Genomic DNA, 18,544 nt, shown 5'->3' on the forward strand with positions numbered 1-18,544 from the left:
AATAAACGAAAAGTATAGCTGAGAACTCTCTAGGCAAGTAGTGTGGCCTGCAGTTTGTACACCCAGTGTATATTATCTGTGTCCATGTTCAGCCACAACTCAGAGAAACAGGTATTACAGTTCTTCAGGTCCCTGTTCTTAATGTTTTGTATACTCAGTGTATTTTAACAGACAACTCCTATTTTTACAACTTAGGTCAGCTATTCTGGCCTATAGAAACTACCGAACCATCCAATGATTTATAAATAAATGATCTGTGCTCCCGAAAGGATTGATCTCCATATAAACAACTTTTAGAAAGCTCATTCTGAGCTAGCCGTTAATGAATGTGAACAACCCTTTAACTGGAACAGAATGTGGAACAATATTACCTTGACATCCTGTAATCCGAACCATCTATTTAAACATTTTAAGTTTGTTCTGACTGGTGTTTAAATTGAAATTGAAATTTGTTTACTGTTCCCCCTAAATCAGGTAGGCACATTCCTTCATATGGTGTGGGAGTGCCCTACAGTTACATTTCAAAGTGCATGAATGTAAATATTCAATGAGTTGCATCTACTATGTTACTAAACGTCAGTAGCTCCTTGAATCTCTCAAACGATCAGAGACCATTACAACTGTCAGGCAGAACATCAAAAAAGATATTGGCACTTAGAAGGCAATCACCCCCCAGAGCGAATGGTGCTAGTCAAATAACAATTAAGGCCTGGAAAATTATACCCATACAAATAAACAAACGATAAAACCAACATTTTTACGAAATCTTATTTAAAAAAAACTTTATTTGCTTTCAGACCCACAGGGAAGGGGTGGAATGGGGAGGGTGGAGGTAAATGCATCCTCTGTTGATGAGCAACCTTAGATGTTTTTCAGTGGGGTAGAGGGGGTCCGGGCTTAGGGCAGGCAGGCCCAGTGTTGGGGCCATCTCGATGACCTGCTGACGGGATGAAGAGTGACAGAGTGTGACTGGCTCTGCCTGATTACTCCAGTACATTCAATACCCATTACACAAGCATGGGGAGAGGCCTGTGTGTTACATTACCCAGAATGCTTCACTCCTATTACCTAGGCTGCCTCTCTGTCCTGTCAGCTGTTGTCTAATAGGGTTACAGGCCTTCTCTGGCACTTAGCACGAGGTCACAACTAAGCTACTTATACCACGCAGTGCTCAAGTCGAGACTAACCTTTTCCACCGGTGGCGCTTGTGCTACAAACTTTTTCAGTTGATGGGCCCCAGCACCTGATTTGGTCGCACACAATAAAAGGCCACTCTAAAATGTACAGTTTTGTCACACAACACAATGCCACAGAGTTAAGGGAGTGTACAATTGGCATGCTGACTAAAGACTCTGTGTAGCTGCATTTAATACTTTTTTTCGTTTTTACTTTCATTTAAAGTGTCTCTTTTGCCCACCAGAGCTGTTGTCAGAGAGAATGTTATGTTCATTTCTCTACCGTAAGCTGCTGTTTTAAAGAATTACATCCAACCTGCCCCACAACCGCAAACCTCGTGTAACCATGCCAGCCCAGGACCTACGGGGTCGTCTGAGTTCAACCACCCAGACAGCTGATGGAACTGTGGGTTTTCACAAGCGAAGAATTTCTGCACAAACTGTCAATTGTCTCCAGGGAAGCTCATCTGCATGCTCGTCGTCCTAACCAGGGTCTTGACCTGACTGCAGTGCCGGGCAGATGGCAGTCGGCGTGTATGGCTTTGTTTGGGCGAGTGATTTGCTGATGTGAGCAGTGTCCCATGGTGGGGTTATGGTATGTGCAGGCATAAGCTATGGACAATGAACACAATTGCATTTTATCGATGGAAATTTGAATGCACAGAGAGACAGTGACGAGATTCTGAGGCCCATTGTGCCATTCATCCGCCACCTCATGTTTCAGCATGGTAATGCAGGGCCCCATGTCGCAAGGATTTGTACACAATTCCTGAAGCTCAACATTTCCCAGTTCTTCCATGGCCTGCATACCCACCAGACATGTCACCCATTGAGCATGTTTGGGATGCTCTGGATCGACATGTACAACAGCGTGTCCCAGTTCCCACTAATATAGTTGTCCTTTTTAATTCAATTGCGCGTCGTTGTGTTTGGCTAGCTGTTTTTGTCCTGTACAGTGTGGGCCATATGTGAGGGCAGAGTTTGCTAAACGAATGCCCCGCGACTGATACAAATCATCACATCATTCAGCCAGGTAGGCCTACTTTGCAGTCAACATTTTAATTAGGAAGGGTTTTTAGGAAAGCCTTTACACATGTTCATTCAAACAGATCATAATGACCGAATTGCGCATTGGCAAAGATTCAACCAAAACGTTGGGACTATTTGCATACATGGTATGCAATACCCATTGCTGTTATGAATAAATCTTGACCATTTTTAAAACCAAAGTGAATTGTGAACCAACAACTTGCTACATATTGTTTTTCAGTGCCACGCTAAACTAGCAGGGCTGACACAGAACCTTTACCCTATAGGACACACACAGACGTTTACATAAATACACGTTTACGATCATGATTACACATACAAAGTGGGGTAGAGGTCAAATAAAGCAAACATCCATTGTTAAAGTACTGTAGTAACTTGTGTGATAAGCCGAATTGAAGCGGAGTTGTACTAGCTACTAAGTAAGTGGGCTTGTTTTTAGATACATTTAGATACTCCCCTGTAGTACTGGAGTGTACAGTAGAGCTATAGTCAGGTGGGCCATTCTGCCAGTGCTTCAGCCAACTCTTCCGTGTTCATTCATACCAGATCGTATCTGTAGGAGGACGAGGCTTGCCATTTTTTTCTGCAAGACATATGAGCTTTCCACCCAGACGGGTATTTTTATTCATACACTGACAGAACACAATGAGATATTCCATTTTACCTGTCTGGGGGCCATTATTAACTGGATTGAGGGACAGAGAAAGGGAGGAAGAGATCTGTACAAGGAGGGAGGAAGAGAGGTGAAGGGAGGGCGGGGAATGTATGGGGATGGGAGAAAGAGACATAGCTCATCTGTCGTCTGGGTTCTATATCCTAGAAATGGAATGAATTCTATTTCTATGTTCTGTATCCTCCAGCTCAGAGAGAGAACTTCGATACTCTGCTTGTGGCTGTGCTAGCAGGTAGGGGGTAGCGTGGGGGACTGATACATATTTGATGAGGGTTAACAGGTAGAAATGAGAGCGATGGAGAGAGAGAGAAGTGTGACACTGCTGTAGTATAAATCTCCTATTTTAGATAATTAGGGAGATGGTGGTAGAGGAAACAGTCTGTGAATTATACATGTAGCCCTATAGGGGGGAGTAGTGTCTCTTTCGCCCTATCAACCTCTTTTTGTCAACCCCCCCCCCCCCCCCTCCCCTCTTTCTCTTCTCTCAACATGCACTCCCCGGGCGGACAGAAATCTATTGATCTGTTCATTCTTTTTTTTCCTCTCTCACCCTCTCTTTTGTCCTTCTCTGTTTTAATGTTGACCCCTAGTGTCTGTGCTGCTTTGGAGTCAGAGTGATCCTGGTGACAGGTCTGTCTAATCACACTGTACAGGCTAGCGGGGTTGCTGTGTAAGGTTGCTTCAGTACATAGGCGACTCGGAATAAGATGGGACGTTAGTAGCAGCACGTTTTCTTTTGGAACAGCACTATTAATGTTTAGGAGAAAGACTGATCGAAGGCTGTGGGGTAAAGTAACACCAATATCTATATGGACGCATGTCATGTGGGTGCAGTAATTTGTATGTAGCTTCTAGCATTAGGTCAGCCACTGAGTTATGCCCGGTGTGTGTGACAGGACATTATACCCTTGTAGTTGTATGGAGACGAGTGTTGTGATATGGTGTGGGTAGTCATTTATAATGGATGTTCGTTCCACTGGTTGTTGAGCTGTGTTCATTTGCTGTAATTGACATTCTCATAGACAATAAGTACCCTGAGCGGTGAACCTACGCACAACCACACAGTGGTGTAGTGAAGGGTAAAACGCTGTTTACCTTTTTTTGTTTTGTTTTTTTGCTTAAGCTTTTTACCCACCTTTTGCCGAAGGGGAAAGAAATGCATTGATAATATAGGAGCTTTACTTCCCTCACTGTGAACGGCGGTCTATTTTTATCACTGATAATACATTTGACAACCCCTCACCTCAGCACTGATCTACAGTATGGCAGTGTTTACCCTACCATTCCTTACCATTTGTATAAGGGCGGTGAATCTCCTCACTTTGCTTTGTTGCTCCTGACCAGAGTTTGGCTTCTATTGTTTTCCAACTGACAACTCAGTTGAAAACAGTAGAACTCATCTCATCCTCTGCTCCAGTCTTTTTTTTTTGTTTCCTTTTGTTTTGTTTGGGAGGGGTGGATCGGCTTTAATATTTCAAATTGATTGTGGCTTCTACGTTGTAGAATAATAGTGAAGACGTCAAAACTATGAAATAACACCATATGGAATCATGTAGTAACCACAAAGTGTAAAAAATAAAAAATCTTATCTAAATATTTTGTATTTGAGATTCATCAAAAATAAGCCACCCTTTGCCTTGACAGCTTTGCACACTTGGCATTCTCTCAACCAACTTTGAGGTAGTCACCTGGAATGCATTTTAATTAACAGTTGTGCCTTGCTAAAAGTTCATTTGTGGAATTTCTTTCCTTCTTAATGCGTTTGAGATAATCAGTTGTGACATGGTGGGTGGGTGGGTGGGGGGGGGGGGGGGGGGGGGGCTATACAGAAGATGGCCTTATATGGTAAAAGACCAAGCCCATATTTGGGGCAAGAACAGCTCAAATAACCAAAAAGAAATGACAGTCCGTTGTGACTTTAAGACATGAAGGTCAACATTTCAAGTACTTTCATAATTTCTTCAAGTGCAGAGTCACAAAAACCAGGCGCTGTGATGATACTGGCTCTCATGAGGACCGCCTAAGGAAAGGAAGACCCAGAGTTACTATTGCTGCAGATAAGTTACCAGCTTAGGAAATTGTAGCCCAAATAAATGCTTCAGAGTTCAAGTACCAGACAGATCTCAACATCAACTGTGAGTTTGTGAATCAGGGCTTCATGGTCGAATTGCTGCCAAGAAGCATGGTGGAGGAGGTGTGGTGGTGTTTTGCTATGATTTTATTTAGAATTCAAGGCACACTTAACCAGCATTCTGCAGTACTACACCATCCCATCTGGTTTGTGCTTAGTCCCACTATCATTTGTTTTTCAACAGGACAATGACCCAAAACACACCTCCAAGGCTGGGTAATGGCTATTTGACAAAGAGGAAGAGTAACCTGGCCTCCACAATCACCTGACCTCAACCCAATTGAGGTGGTTTGGGATGAGTTGGACTGCAGAGTGAATTCAAAGCTGCCAACAAGTGCTCAGCGTATGTGGGATCTCCTTCAAGACTGTTGGAAAAGCCTTCCAGGTGAAGCTGGTTGAGAGAATGCCTAGAATTTGCAAAGCTGTGAAGACAAAGGGTGGCTACTTTGAAGAATATAAAACATTTTTTGATTTGTTTAACATTTTTTGTTACTACGTATATAATATGTTCCTTTTATGGTTGTATCCTAATATACAGTGGCTGTGAAAGTATTCACCCCCCTTGGAATTTTTCCTATTTTGTTGCCTTACAACTTGTAATTAAAATATATTTTTGTATCATTTGATTTAAACAACATGCCTACCACTTTGAAGATGCAGAATATTTTTTATTGTGAAACAAACCAGAAATAAGACAAAAAAACTGAACTTGAGCGGTCATAACTATTCAAGTCAATAGTTTGTAGAGCCACCTTTTGCAGCAATTACAGATGCAAGTCTCTTGAGGTATGTCTCTTTAAGCTTGGTACATCTAGCCCCTGGGATTGTTGACCATTCTTCAAGGCAAAACTGCTTCAGCTCCTTCAAGTTGGATAGGTTCTGCTGGTGTACAGCAATCTTTAAGTCATACCACAGATTCTCAATTGGATTGAGGTCTGGGCTTTGACAAGGTCATTCCAAGACATTTAAATGTTTCCCCTTAAACCACTCATTGTCGTGCTGGAAGATAAACCTCTGTCCCAGTCTCAAATCTCTGGAAGACAAACAGGTATCCCTCAAGAATTTCCCTGTATTTAGCGCCATCCATCATTCCGTCAATTCTGACCAGTTTCCCAGTCCCTGCCGATGAAAAACATCCCCACAGCATGATGCTGCCACCACCGTGTGTGGATGGTGTTCTTGGGGTGATGAGAGGCGTTGGGTTTGCGCCAGACATAGCATTTTCCTTGATGGCCAAAAGGCTCCATTTTTGTCTCATCTGACCAGAGTACCTTCTTCCATATGTTTGGGATCTCCCACATGCCTTTTGGTGAACACCAAACATGTTTGCTTATTTGTTTCTTTAAGCAATGGCTTTTTTCTGGCCACTCTTCCATAAAGCCCAGCTCTGTGAAGTGTACAGCTTAGTGGTCCTATGGACAGATACTCCAATCTCTGCTGTGGAGCTTTGCAGCTCCTTCAGGCTTATCTTTGGTCTCTTTGTGTACTCGCTGATTAATGCCCTCCAATGTCTGTGAGTTTTTTTTAATGTTGTTTATTTATTTATTTTTAATAGGTGGGCTGTCCTCTCTTGGCAGGTTTGTTGTGGTGCCAAATTCTTTCAATTTTTTTTATAATGGATTTAATGGTGCTTTAATAGGATGTTCAAAGTTCCAATTATATTATTTCATTTTTTATAACCCAACGCTGATCTGTACTTATCCTTAACTTTGTCCCTGACCTGTTTGGAGAGCTCCTTTTTTAATTTTATTATTATTTTACCTTTAACTAGGCAAGAATTCCTATGTTCAATGACGGCCTAGGAACAGTGGGTTAACTGTCTTGTTCAGGGGCAGAACGACAGATTTTAACTTGTCAGCTCGGGGATTCTATCTTGCAAACTTGGTTACTTGTCCAACGCTCTAACCACTAGGCTACCTGCCACTCCTTGGTCTTCATGGTGCCGCTTGCTTGTTGGTGCCGCTTGCTTGTTGGTGCCACTTGCTTGTTGGTGCCACTTTATTTCAATAATTATCTAACTTCTGAAGGTAATTTGTTGCACCAGATCTTATTTAGGGGCTTCATAGCAAAGTGGGTGAATACATGTGCACGCACCACTTTTACATTTTTTTTTAATAAGGGGGGTTAAAAACAAATCATTACACAAAATTGTCCAAATTGGTTTAGGTGTATGTTCAATACAATTTAAATGACGGGTTCTTATGCAACAAAATAGGAAAAATCGCCAAGGGGAATGAATACTTTTGCGTGTGTGTGTGTGTGTGTGTGTGTGTGTGTGTAAACTCAGCAAAAAAAGAAACGTCCCTTTTTTCAGGACCCTGTCTTAATTCATAAAAAATCCAAATAACTTCACAGATCTTCATTGTAAGGAGTTTAAACACTGTTTCCCATGCTTGTTCAATGAACCATGAACAATTAATGAACATGCACCTGCGGAACGGTTAAGACACTAACAGCTTACAGATGGTAGGCAATTTAGATCACAGTTATGAACACTTAGGACACTAAAGAGGCCTTTCTATTGACTCTGAAAACACCAAAAGAAAGATGCCCAGGGTATCTGCTCATCTGCGTTAACATGCCTTAGGCATGCTGTAAGGAGGCATGAGATCTGCAGATGTGGCCAGGGCAAGACATTGCAATGTCCGTACTGTGTGACGCCTAAGACGGCGCTTCAGGGAGACAGGACGGACAGCTGATCGTCCTCACATTTGCAGACCACGTTGTGTTTTTATTGTCGGAAGGAATGAGCCTTACACCGAGGCCTGTACTTTGGAGCGGGATTGATTTGGAGGTGGGGAGTCCTTCGTGGTCTGGGGCTGTGTGTCACAGTATCATCGGACTGTGCCTGCAATGACAAGCTATCTCAACAGGGAAGACCACCTCCTCCCTTGTGGTACCCTTCCTGCAGGCTCATCCTGACATGACCCTCCAGCATGACAATGTCGCAAGCATACTGCTCGTTCTGGGCGTGATTTCCTTCATAACAGGAATGTCAGTGTTCTGCCATGGCCGGCAAACAGCCCGGATCTCAATCCCATTGAGCATGTCTGGGACCTGTTGGCTCGAAGGGTGAGGGCTAGGGTCGTTCCCCCCCAGAAATGTCAGGGAACTTGCAGGTGCCTTGGTGGATGAGGGGGTTAACATCTCACAGCAAGAACTGCCAAATCTGGTGCAGTCCGTGAGGAGATGCACTGCAGCTGGTGGCCACACCACACTGTTCATTGAAATGTTTACACGTTAAGTTTGCTGAAAATAAACGCAGTTGACAGTGAGAGTACGTTTCTTTTTTTGCTGTGTGTGTGTGTGTTGCAGTCACTTTGCAAAGATTTGAATCTGGCGTCATTTTTGGTATCCGTTAATGTGCCATGTTCATCAACCATGTGCCTCTAGTCTTTGTGAGAGGAGCTGCCCTCTCTCTTCTAGTATTCATGAGACTCTGGTTGTGTGAGCATGAACACAGGGCTGAGCTCCGGCATGGGGCTGAGAGGAGTCATGGTCTGCCCAGTCACCTGATGACACCTGACACTACTGGAGTCAGCCAGGCGAGGGGAGGGAGGGAGGGAAAGAGGTCAGTAAGAAAGAAGAGGATCGGAGAGACTGAAAGAGGAAGCGAGGAAACGAGAAAGAAACGGGACGTTAGTGAAACAATTACCGGAGTGTTCTGTCAGCTGTGTATTGTGACTAGTGACCAGCCTCTTAGCATCGCAGTGGCTCGGCTCAGGATACATAGCATAGCAGTGAAAGGAGCCAAGTGGGACAATGTAAGAGGATCACAATCTCATCCCATGATTATCATGCTGTACTGCAGTCTGCAGAGGTTGAAATGTAATCACAGCTCAGAAGCTACCAGAATAACACTGTTGTTGTTCTGAAACGGCCTCTTGTAAAGATGTGACAATATGATCCAGATCATCTCAAAGGTTTTGCAAAACCAGATTTTGAACAAATGGAAATTGTGTTCTGGAATCTATTTGTCTGTCTGTGGATTAACAGGGGTAAACAAATGTGGTGATAATCATCATTGTCATCATGATACCAGTCATTAATGTGTTGTTTTTCAGAAGAGGAGTTGAGGAAGCTACGAGAGGAAACCAATGTGGAGAAGATGAAGGAAGAGCTGGAGAGGGAGAGAGGGAAGAGGCTCGACCTCGAACTGAGGATGAACGAGGTGCTAAAATCCAGGTCGGTGATGGAGAGAGCGAGGGGAACATAATGTGTGTCATCTCATTCTCTAAGTGTTTCTCACTTAGAGATAGTCACATCCCTCTCTGTCTGTCTCTCGGTGTGTCTCTCGGTCTGTCTGTCTTCTGTGTGTTTTTGTCGGACTGTTTTTGCTTTATCTTGGCAAGGTCACAGTTGTAAATGAGAACTTGTTCTCTACTGGCCTACCTGGTTAAATAAAACAACTCTAGGTGTGTGTGCTGCCTTCAGTGCTGCAACCCTGCCTACCCCAGTGAGTTGTCCTTCAGTGGGGTGGATCACCCTGCGCTCCAGCGGGTATAAATAGCTTGAAAACATGATTGGTGACATGCAAAACATGTGGGGACTACATAACAAATACCTAAAGATTGTTTTTGGGTTGAATTTTCCTTTAAGTAAAGCCTCGTGTTCACCCAGTCCGTTCAGAATGGATTTCAGTGGCATTTTAGCTCCTGCCAATAGGACCTTCCACCATGTGGAATGTCTCCTTGTCCTTACAGTAAGGTCTACAAGGGCATAGAGGGGCATGAAGATACACACTATACATCAAATAACCAACATTTAGAGGCGGTATAAATCCCTTGAATGAGTCTTTGCTACACTATGTAAACAAACAATCTTTTTCTCTCCTTTTTTTTTCTATACTTCTATCAGGTTGGAGGATTCGCCGCCACAGCCTGCCCGTAAACCCCCGTCTCCAACGCCTGCTGCCAATGGCAAAGACGCAGGTAAGCAAGGCAGAAAGTGGACTGTGTTGTAACACCTATGACCGCTGATAGTAAAACCCCAAAAACCCGCCCCCTATCTGTACAGTTTATGGATTGAACAGACCAGATTGATACTGCTCACACTGATCCCAGATCTGTAAAGATCTTAAATAAGATGCCAGTTTCAGTATTTAACGAGCCTTGGGTCAGAAGAAACCTTTGTCAGAAACGGCAATAACTCCCATCAGTGAAATAAAAGGGTTTGTAGGACTACAGGGCAACCAGGGACTGTGGGAAAGGCATTCAGGAGTCCGGTTGAAGCCAGTGATAGCCCGGTGGGGCTGTAGACCTGACGGGTAAAGAACAGGGGACCGGCGTTTCCTTTGACTCTATAGGGGACTGTGGGAAGACTGTAATAACCCTATATATGTGTGTGTGTGGGGGGGGGGGATTCAGGATGATGGAGAATCTATTTTCTCCATGGGGGATTTCACATATTGACAAACACACTCACAAAGGATCTTGAATCACTTGAGACAATGCAGAATACCTGTTTTTCATCAAAGTTAATGTGTGTGTGTGTGTGTGTGTTCTCATATCAAAACAATTTCTTCAAAAAGGATCCGTTTCCCCATTCATTTTAAAACTCTAACCCAACCGTAAGGACGAGCAGCTTTAAAAGCAGTGTTTAGTGCAGAACACATTCTGGGCGCTGAACATCCTCTCTACCAGATATATTTTAGTGTGTGTGGAGCACAGATTACTGGCAGGCAGCCTATCTGCCAGTCTGCTGGAAGAAAGACACTGTTTTTGTACCTGGTACGGAACAGTTTGAACTGTAGAAGTATCTTTTGTAAAAGCAAAAATCTTGATTCTTTTAGGGTTCCAGAACCAGTTTGTTTAGTAGCTTCAGGTGCTGGTGACACTGGCAAGGTTTTTATTTTAGGGTTCCAGAACCAGTTTGTCAAGTAGCTTCAGGCGCTGGTGACACTGGCGAGGGTTTTATTGTAGGAAATGGGCTAGGTTTAATCTAGGCCAAACAGGCCCATGGTGTTAGTTAGAGCAGCCTCGCCAAATGTAGAATGTGCGTACATGAATTTGTGTTTCTGTACGAGACACACAAGGAGCTCAGTGTGTAATTTAGGTTAATGGGTCTTTGGTATTAACTCTAAATTAAACCAGCGTCTTAACAGGGTGATCTACAGACCTGTATCTCCTTCTCTACCCGTCTTCATTTAATAAACAGCTTCAGGTAGTTAGTTGCCCTTGGTCACAGAAACTCCAAACCGACAGGGAGGCAACTTCATTGTACTTATTATAAACCTGCGCTGCCTGTAAACCTCTCTTCCTGTGTCTCTTGTCCTCGCTCTCCCTCGTTCCCTGTCTTTCGAATGTGCATTTTATTAATGTTCAGTGACGAGATGAAAGTCAAAAAGAACAGACACGAGTCCTCTTCGCGTGCAGTAATGTGAAGCGCCCACTAACAAATAAAGAAGCCTATTGAGACCGTGACCTTCAACTCTTCCCCCTCCAGACAAAGAGAAGCCGCCGCAGGGGGAGACCCTGTACTTGCGGGCGTGGCGGTGGCTCTATGACAGGTTGGGGGTCTACATCGAAGACTTCCGCTTCGTCCCGGAGGAGAACACTGTGGAGGCTGAGGAACCGCTAAGCGCTAAAAGGTGCGTCGTTGTGCTCATACGATGGCTTGTCAAAATCCTAGAAATACAATAGAATGAATGGGTCCACCCCATCATGGATTATTGGTTTAAATTGGAATGTCTGTTCTTGTAAATGTATTTCTATGTTCTAAAAGGTGAGTACTGAGTGAGGTGGTGAAAACGGCAGTCACATGAGAGGCTGCGTTGTAGTTGTCCGTATCGGAACATGGTGAATTTGTTGCACCCCACATGGCCAGTACTCTACCACTCACAGAAACAGTAGTCTTTCACCCCAACCTTAACAGTAGTGATGTGAATCCTATACAGACACTAGATCTCTGGACCTTCTCTATATGTTGCTCATCACTGAATACAGTGTCTGTGCCCTCTGGTGGTGGCTCGACCACACTACCACACTCCCTGCAGCCAATGACTGAGGCTATAGACATTGCCCTCGGGCACTGATTTAGGATCAGCTTCACTATCCCCCAATTCTAACCTTAACCATTAGGGGGTCAATTCCTCACTGATCCTAGATCAGTGTCTAGATGCAACTCATACATTACGCTCCACTTTAAGCTAGCTGGGTTCAGTCTAGGACTTGGCTCATTTTGCTACTCAGCACAGATCAGATTGTACAGGGTTTACTCATCCTTCAGGTCATTGGCTGTGACCGTAGGCAGGCGAGCACTGTAAACACACACACACACACACACACGGTTTGAAGTGCACACGGATTGGATAAAAATTGGCAGCACAGGTGGAAAGCTCTAGAAATAAAGAATGTAGAATGTATTGTAGCAGACCTTTGTGGAGAGAACCTAGAGAAATAGATTGAGCTCTTCATTCTTTCCTCACCTCCTTGCCTCTGTGTGACTCATAAACAGAATCAGTGGGTTGAGGTGTCGCTACCTCCGCAGGAACATTTCGCTCTTTTAGTAGACGTTTGAGGATTGTGCTCCCCCACTGTGTGGTGTCTGTGTAAAGTGCATGCTAAAATTCCTGTTGTAACATCTACAGTTTTGTATGTCCCTCTCTCCAGGCTAACAGAAAACATGAGGCGACTCAGTGAGTATTTATAGATGAATTCCCACTCAGAACAGTCACACCTTCTGCCGTTGAGCTACTGCTGTCAGATATTGTAATGTGACAAGTTGATGACTGATTTTGTATTTTCCCCAGAGCGAGGAGCCAGACCTGTCACTAACTTCATGAGGAACCTCTCAGCCTTATCCAACTGGCACTCCGTGTACACCTCAGCTATTTCCTTCATAGTGAGTACAACTGCTCCAATCAGTCTTTTTTTAAAAATTTTTAGAGATATGCGAGTCATGTCCAAATCATCTAGAAGTAACTTCATTGTGCTACACAATTCATTTGAGTAACTTTTAGGATGATTTGGACATGAAGCCCCCAAAAATGCTAATATTGGTATCGTTGACTTGCATTGGAGTTGTGCCACAAATTTAAAAAGTTGGCATTTGGTGACGGATGAACAAAACCAAAGCATGGATCGCTGTCATACCATGTCCATAGACTGCTTACAGGGTAAGGAAACTAATATGTAACTGTAGGAGTTTGACTACTGGAAACCCTTCTCTCGACTTTGACACATGCTATTCCACAGAGATAGACATCGACCAAATGTCTCTTCTGTTTGTCTCTTCGACTTCCTCTCATTCGATGTCCCAGATCTCCCACTATATTCAGTAGTGCTTGTCATTTGGAAGACTGGTATATTACATCTAGTGATTGCGAGAAATAGGATGCAGGCTAAGTGCTGGATGAAATGACGAATGCCATTTGTGTTTCCTCCGGTCTCAGATCTACATGAATGCTGCGTGGCATGGCTGGGCCATCCCCATGCTCCTCTTCTTGGCCATCCTGAGGCTCTCCTTGAATTACCTCATTGCTAAGTGAGACATGCATACACACACACACACATTGATGTTACATTGTCATGTATTGATGACGCTGAGTGATCCAACCACACTGAGTATGTGAGTGGAGCTCGAGCAGAGCGTGCCCAAATTCCCAAAGACTGGAGCGTCGGACTTCTCATCCGCTCCAATTTTGTTCCGGTAGCACTCACTTCGCGAGCTCGGGGCTTGCCTGGCCCAGCATGCATCTGTAGTCTACTCATAAACTTTTCATTAACTGATAAAACACACAGGTGCTAAATCAAGGTGACTTATAAAGCTGAGGACCAAGAGAAGGGAGTGCAGTGATTTAGTGTCCACAACTAAGGTGGATATATAACGAAGTTTGTCGTTGTAGCAAAGTATTTATAACAAATCTAAATCTCTGAAACGTTTCGTACATGTTTTGTCCTATTATCTATACAGTAGGCCTGGCATATTCCCACGTTCAAGAAGCTTTCTGTTTTGATTGGGTTATTTAGCCTAAAAACCTTTTTAAACAACTCTGCATCTCTGCACAGCCTGAAAAGATTCGCCAAAAGGGTGTTTATCATCCCCAGTGGCTCTGCAAGTGAGGGGATATTCTCTGCTCCTGGCCGGCTCTCCATGTACCGTCACATAAAAAAAATGAATTCAAAGGCACTTTTTTTTGTTGTTTTAAATTGATTTGAATACTTAGTATATCACAATTTATAGACTGTACTGATGTAACGCAACGAAATGCTGAGGGCTTTATGTCCCTACCAGCCTATTGTGTAGCACTCGCAAATGCTTCACAATGTATTTCTTTGTAGTCTATAGCCTTGAAATAATACAGCCCTGAATAATGATTATTCCTTCCTTAGGCTCCCTGTCTGGCTCCTGGCCTATTTAGAGTGTTTATAAACTGTTTAATGTGACATGTAGCCCATTTGAAATGGTTTGCTTCTTCCATTCACCAATTTTCATGTTTAAACAAATACTTTTCATTCAAATCCGTATGGTTTGGTTTCTTAAATTCCAATTGGTTAGGTCCAGGTAGTCACAAAAATAGATGGGTGTTGGTTAAATTGTGATTTTAATGGATGGAGCTTATTTGGAGTGGTTTTTAGCTGAGCTGTAGGAAAGGACATGGAACGGTGTGAATGCAGCATGCAACAATTTGAAAGATTTTACGGAGTTACAGTTCTTCTCAGGAAATAAGTCCATTTAAATCAATTAAGCCCTAATCTATGGATTTCACATGACTGGAAATGCAGATATGCCTCTGTTGGTCAGAGATACCTTTTTTTTTTGAAGAAAAGTAGGGGCGTGGATCAGAAAACCAGTCAGTATCTGGTGTGACCACCATTTGCCTCATTTTGGGTGACACAGCTCTGTCGCATAGAGTTGATCAGACTGACGATTGTGCAATGTTGTCCCACTCCTCTTCAATGGCTGTGCGAAGTTGCTTTATATTGTCGGGAACTTCGACACGCTGTCGTATACGTCGATCCAGAGCATCCCAAACGTGCTCAATGGGTAAAATGCAATTGTGTCCATTGTCCGTAGCTTATACCATAACCCTACCGCCACCATGGCACACTCGGTTCAATGTTGACATCAGCAAACCGCTCGTCAACATGCCGCAATACACGCTGTCTGCCCGGTACAGTTGAAACCGAGATTGATCCGTGAAGAGCACACTTCTCCAGCGTGCCAGTGGCCATTGAAGGTGAGAATTTGCACACTTGGTTACGACACCCAGGTCAAGAACCTGGTGAGGACGACGAGCATACAGATGAGCTTCCCTGAGAAGGTTTCTGACAGTTTGTGCAGAAAGGTTAAGGTGCAAACCCAGTTTCATCAGCTGTTCGGTTGGCTGGTCTCAGACGATTCCGCAGGTGATGTGGAGGTTCTGGACTGGTGTGGTTACGGTTGGTCTGCGGTTGTGAGGCCAGTTAGACGTACTACCAAATTCTCCAAAACAACATTTGAGGCGGCTTATGGTAGAGGAATTCATTTAATCTTATCTGGCAACAGGTTGGACATTCCCGCAGTCAGCTTGCCAATTGCACACTCGCTCTAAACTTGAGACATCTGTGGCATTGTGTTGTGTGACAAAACTGCACGTTTTTAGTGGCCTTTTATTGCCCCCAGCACAAGTTGCACCTGTGTAATGATCACTCTGTTTAATCCGCTTCTTGATATGCCGACCTGTCAGGTACACTAATCGGTCAAAAGTTTTAGAACACCTACTCATTCAAAGGTTTTTCTTTTATTTTTAGTGAGGACATCAAAACTATGAAATAACCCATCTGGATATCATGTAGTAACCCCAAAAAGTGTTAAACAAATCCAAATATATTTTATATTTGAGATTCTTCAAATAGCCGCCACTTGCCTTGACAGCTTTGCACACTCTTGGCATGCTCTCAACAAGCTTCTCCTGGAAAGCTTTTCCAACTTTCTTGAAGGAGTTCCCACATATGCTGAGCACTTGTTGGCTGTTTTTCCTCCACTCTGCAGTCCAAACCATCTCATTTTGGTTGAGGTTTGGGGATTGTGGAGGCCAGGTCATCTGATGCAGCACTCCATCACTCTCCTTCGTGGTGTCAAATAGCCCTTCCACAGCCTGGAGGTGTGTTGGGTCATTGTCCTGTTGAAAAGTGAGAGTCCCACAAAGCCCAAACCAGATGGGATGGCGTATCACTGCAGAATGCTGTATTAGCCATGCTGGTTAAGTGTGATTGACTCAAACGCATTAAGAAATTACACAAATTAAATTTTAACAAGGTACACCTGTTAATTGAAATGCATTCCAGGTGACTACTTCATGAAGCTGGTTGAGAGAATGCCAAGAGTGTGCAAAGCCGTCATCAAGGCAAAGGGTGGCTACTTTGAAGAATCTCAAATATAAAATATATTTAGATTTGTTTAGCACTTTTTGGTTACTACATGATTTCATATGTGTTATTTCATAGTTTTGATGTCTTCACTATTATTCTACAATGTAGAAAATAATAAAAATATAGAGAAACCCTTGAATGAGTAGGTGTTCTAAAACTTTTGACCAGTTGTGTAGATGGATTATCTTGGCAAAAGAGAAATGTTCACTAACAGGGACATAAAGAAGTAAGTGTGTGTGTGTGTGTACATTATATTTATATTCATGAGAAAAAAGGGACCAATACTTTTACATGTTGAGTTCATATTTACCAAGTTTTGATCAATAAATTCATACTCCACTCTCTTAAATGTAATTACACTGTACCTACCTATTTAATGTGGTGCAGCTCATTTTCTCAGAATCTATTTAGAGCAGGGATGGGCCACTTTGATAGGGGTGGGGGCTTCCAAAAATCTAAACTCATCATGGGGGACCACAGAGGCTCGCGGGTCTGCGTGCAGACCCACACATGTAGTCAGAACTGTCCCTAGTCTTTTTAAAGACTTTAAGCAAAACTTTGTTCCCTGCCACTTTGCGAAACAAAACATTTTAACGGCCCCCTCTAGACTGCAGATTTAAAAAATGCAGATTTGAATTTTGAGTGAATGACTTAAAAATCAAAGGGTGCGATTTACTAAAAGTGTAGATAGCTGGCCGCTAGACTAATTTACCAATCTAAAAAATGTTAGCTGACACGGGCAAATTACGTGACAGTCAGTGACTGACATAAGAGAAACTGCTTAACCAAAATGTGTGTTCTTTTATTTGAACTGTCAACAGTAAGATCATTTGAAATTGATCCGCAGGTGCGGGCTGCCAGTTGCCCGTCCTGCTTTTAGAGTTTTGTTGTTGTTGACATTTTTACATCTTCCCTTTTTTCCCTTTTCAGAGGTTGGAGGATTCAGTGGAGCATTGTGCCGGACATTACGGATCCTATAGTAAGACTCCTCCCATTTCACATGACTTCCTTTTAGCTTCCTGATCCCACAGGAAGTGGCCTGTCGTATTTCCTGCCTATGGCATGAGCTGATTTGTTTGGGTTTGTTTCGTGCAGGAACCGTCAAAGGATGATTTGACTGTGTCTGAAAAGTTCCAGTTAGTGCTTGATGTTGCACAAAAAGCCCAGGTACAGTAGTAGCCAGCACCGACACACACACAAGCACGCATAAATACGCACGTCATCACACAAATACACACGCACACACACACACCACATTAAGACATTGTGTGTTTTGGGAAAGTCATTTTTCGGGGCTTTTTTTCACAGAACCTTTTTGGTAAGATGGCGGATGTTTTGGAGAAAATAAAAAAGTAAGTAAGAAATGGCTGTTTCACTGTCTTACCTTTCTATGCTCTGTCCCTCTGATGTTGGTCTGAATAGTTAATCAAAACGGTTTCTCTCTCGCCCTCGCTCTGTCGCCCTGTGTGTGTGTGTGCAGCCTATTCATGTGGGTGCAGCCTGAGATCACTCAGAAGCTCTACATCAGCCTGTGGGTTACCTTTCTCTCCTCCTGCATACTGCCCTATAAACTCGTGGGCTTCATGATTGGTGAGTACAAGCACACATAAACACACACACACACACACTGCTGCTGCAGCCACACAAATGCTATAGTTACGTAACATTCAATATAAAAACACCCCTTTTTTCTCTTCATTGCTGCTCAGGGGCATTGTGTCTCTTGGCACACTGAGATTCATTGTTTGTTCCTCTCTAAAGCAATTAGTCTTCTCCTGTGTGTTCCCTGTTGGTGCCTGTTTAGTTTACAGCAGACACACGTTTTTTATGAAATGCGTAAAACATAAACAATAAAGTATACCAACACATTTTTTTTTTTTGTGCAATCCATTGTGCTTAGCAATATTACTGTCAACTTTTTTCATTTTTTTAATCTGAAGAGAATTGGCTTTTTAAAGTCTTCTTTTTCTCTCAGGGCTGTATGCAGGGATCAAGTTCTTCATCATAGACTTCTTGTTTAAGAGCTGTCCCAAGCTGAGGGACAAATATGACACCCCTCACATCGACTGGAACAACCTACCAACTGATCCACAGTTGAAGGAGAGGACCAACGCTACAATGTCTCGACGGGTGAGGACACGTACTTATGAGTGCATACACA

At 43.3% G+C, this 18,544-nt stretch overlaps 1 protein-coding gene across 3 annotated transcripts in view; it reads left to right on the forward strand.

The window, feature by feature from the left end:
* The window catches only part of gramd4a (GRAM domain containing 4a), a 63,679-nt gene that overhangs the window by 38,870 nt on the left and 6,265 nt on the right, over positions 1-18,544 (forward strand). For all 3 annotated transcript variants that reach the window (XM_031797841.1, XM_020509206.2, XM_031797842.1), the window contains 11 exons: positions 9,094-9,214; positions 9,887-9,960; positions 11,474-11,618; positions 12,640-12,665; positions 12,780-12,871; positions 13,422-13,513; positions 17,314-17,362; positions 17,479-17,550; positions 17,692-17,735; positions 17,864-17,973; positions 18,359-18,513. In XM_031797841.1, the coding sequence (XP_031653701.1) occupies positions 9,094-9,214; positions 9,887-9,960; positions 11,474-11,618; positions 12,640-12,665; positions 12,780-12,871; positions 13,422-13,513; positions 17,314-17,362; positions 17,479-17,550; positions 17,692-17,735; positions 17,864-17,973; positions 18,359-18,513 (980 nt within the window). The remainder of the gene's footprint in view (positions 1-9,093; positions 9,215-9,886; positions 9,961-11,473; positions 11,619-12,639; positions 12,666-12,779; positions 12,872-13,421; positions 13,514-17,313; positions 17,363-17,478; positions 17,551-17,691; positions 17,736-17,863; positions 17,974-18,358; positions 18,514-18,544) is intronic.

This window comes from Oncorhynchus kisutch, linkage group LG19 (assembly GCF_002021735.2).
Source record: "Oncorhynchus kisutch isolate 150728-3 linkage group LG19, Okis_V2, whole genome shotgun sequence".
Lineage (NCBI taxonomy): Eukaryota > Metazoa > Chordata > Actinopteri > Salmoniformes > Salmonidae > Oncorhynchus > Oncorhynchus kisutch.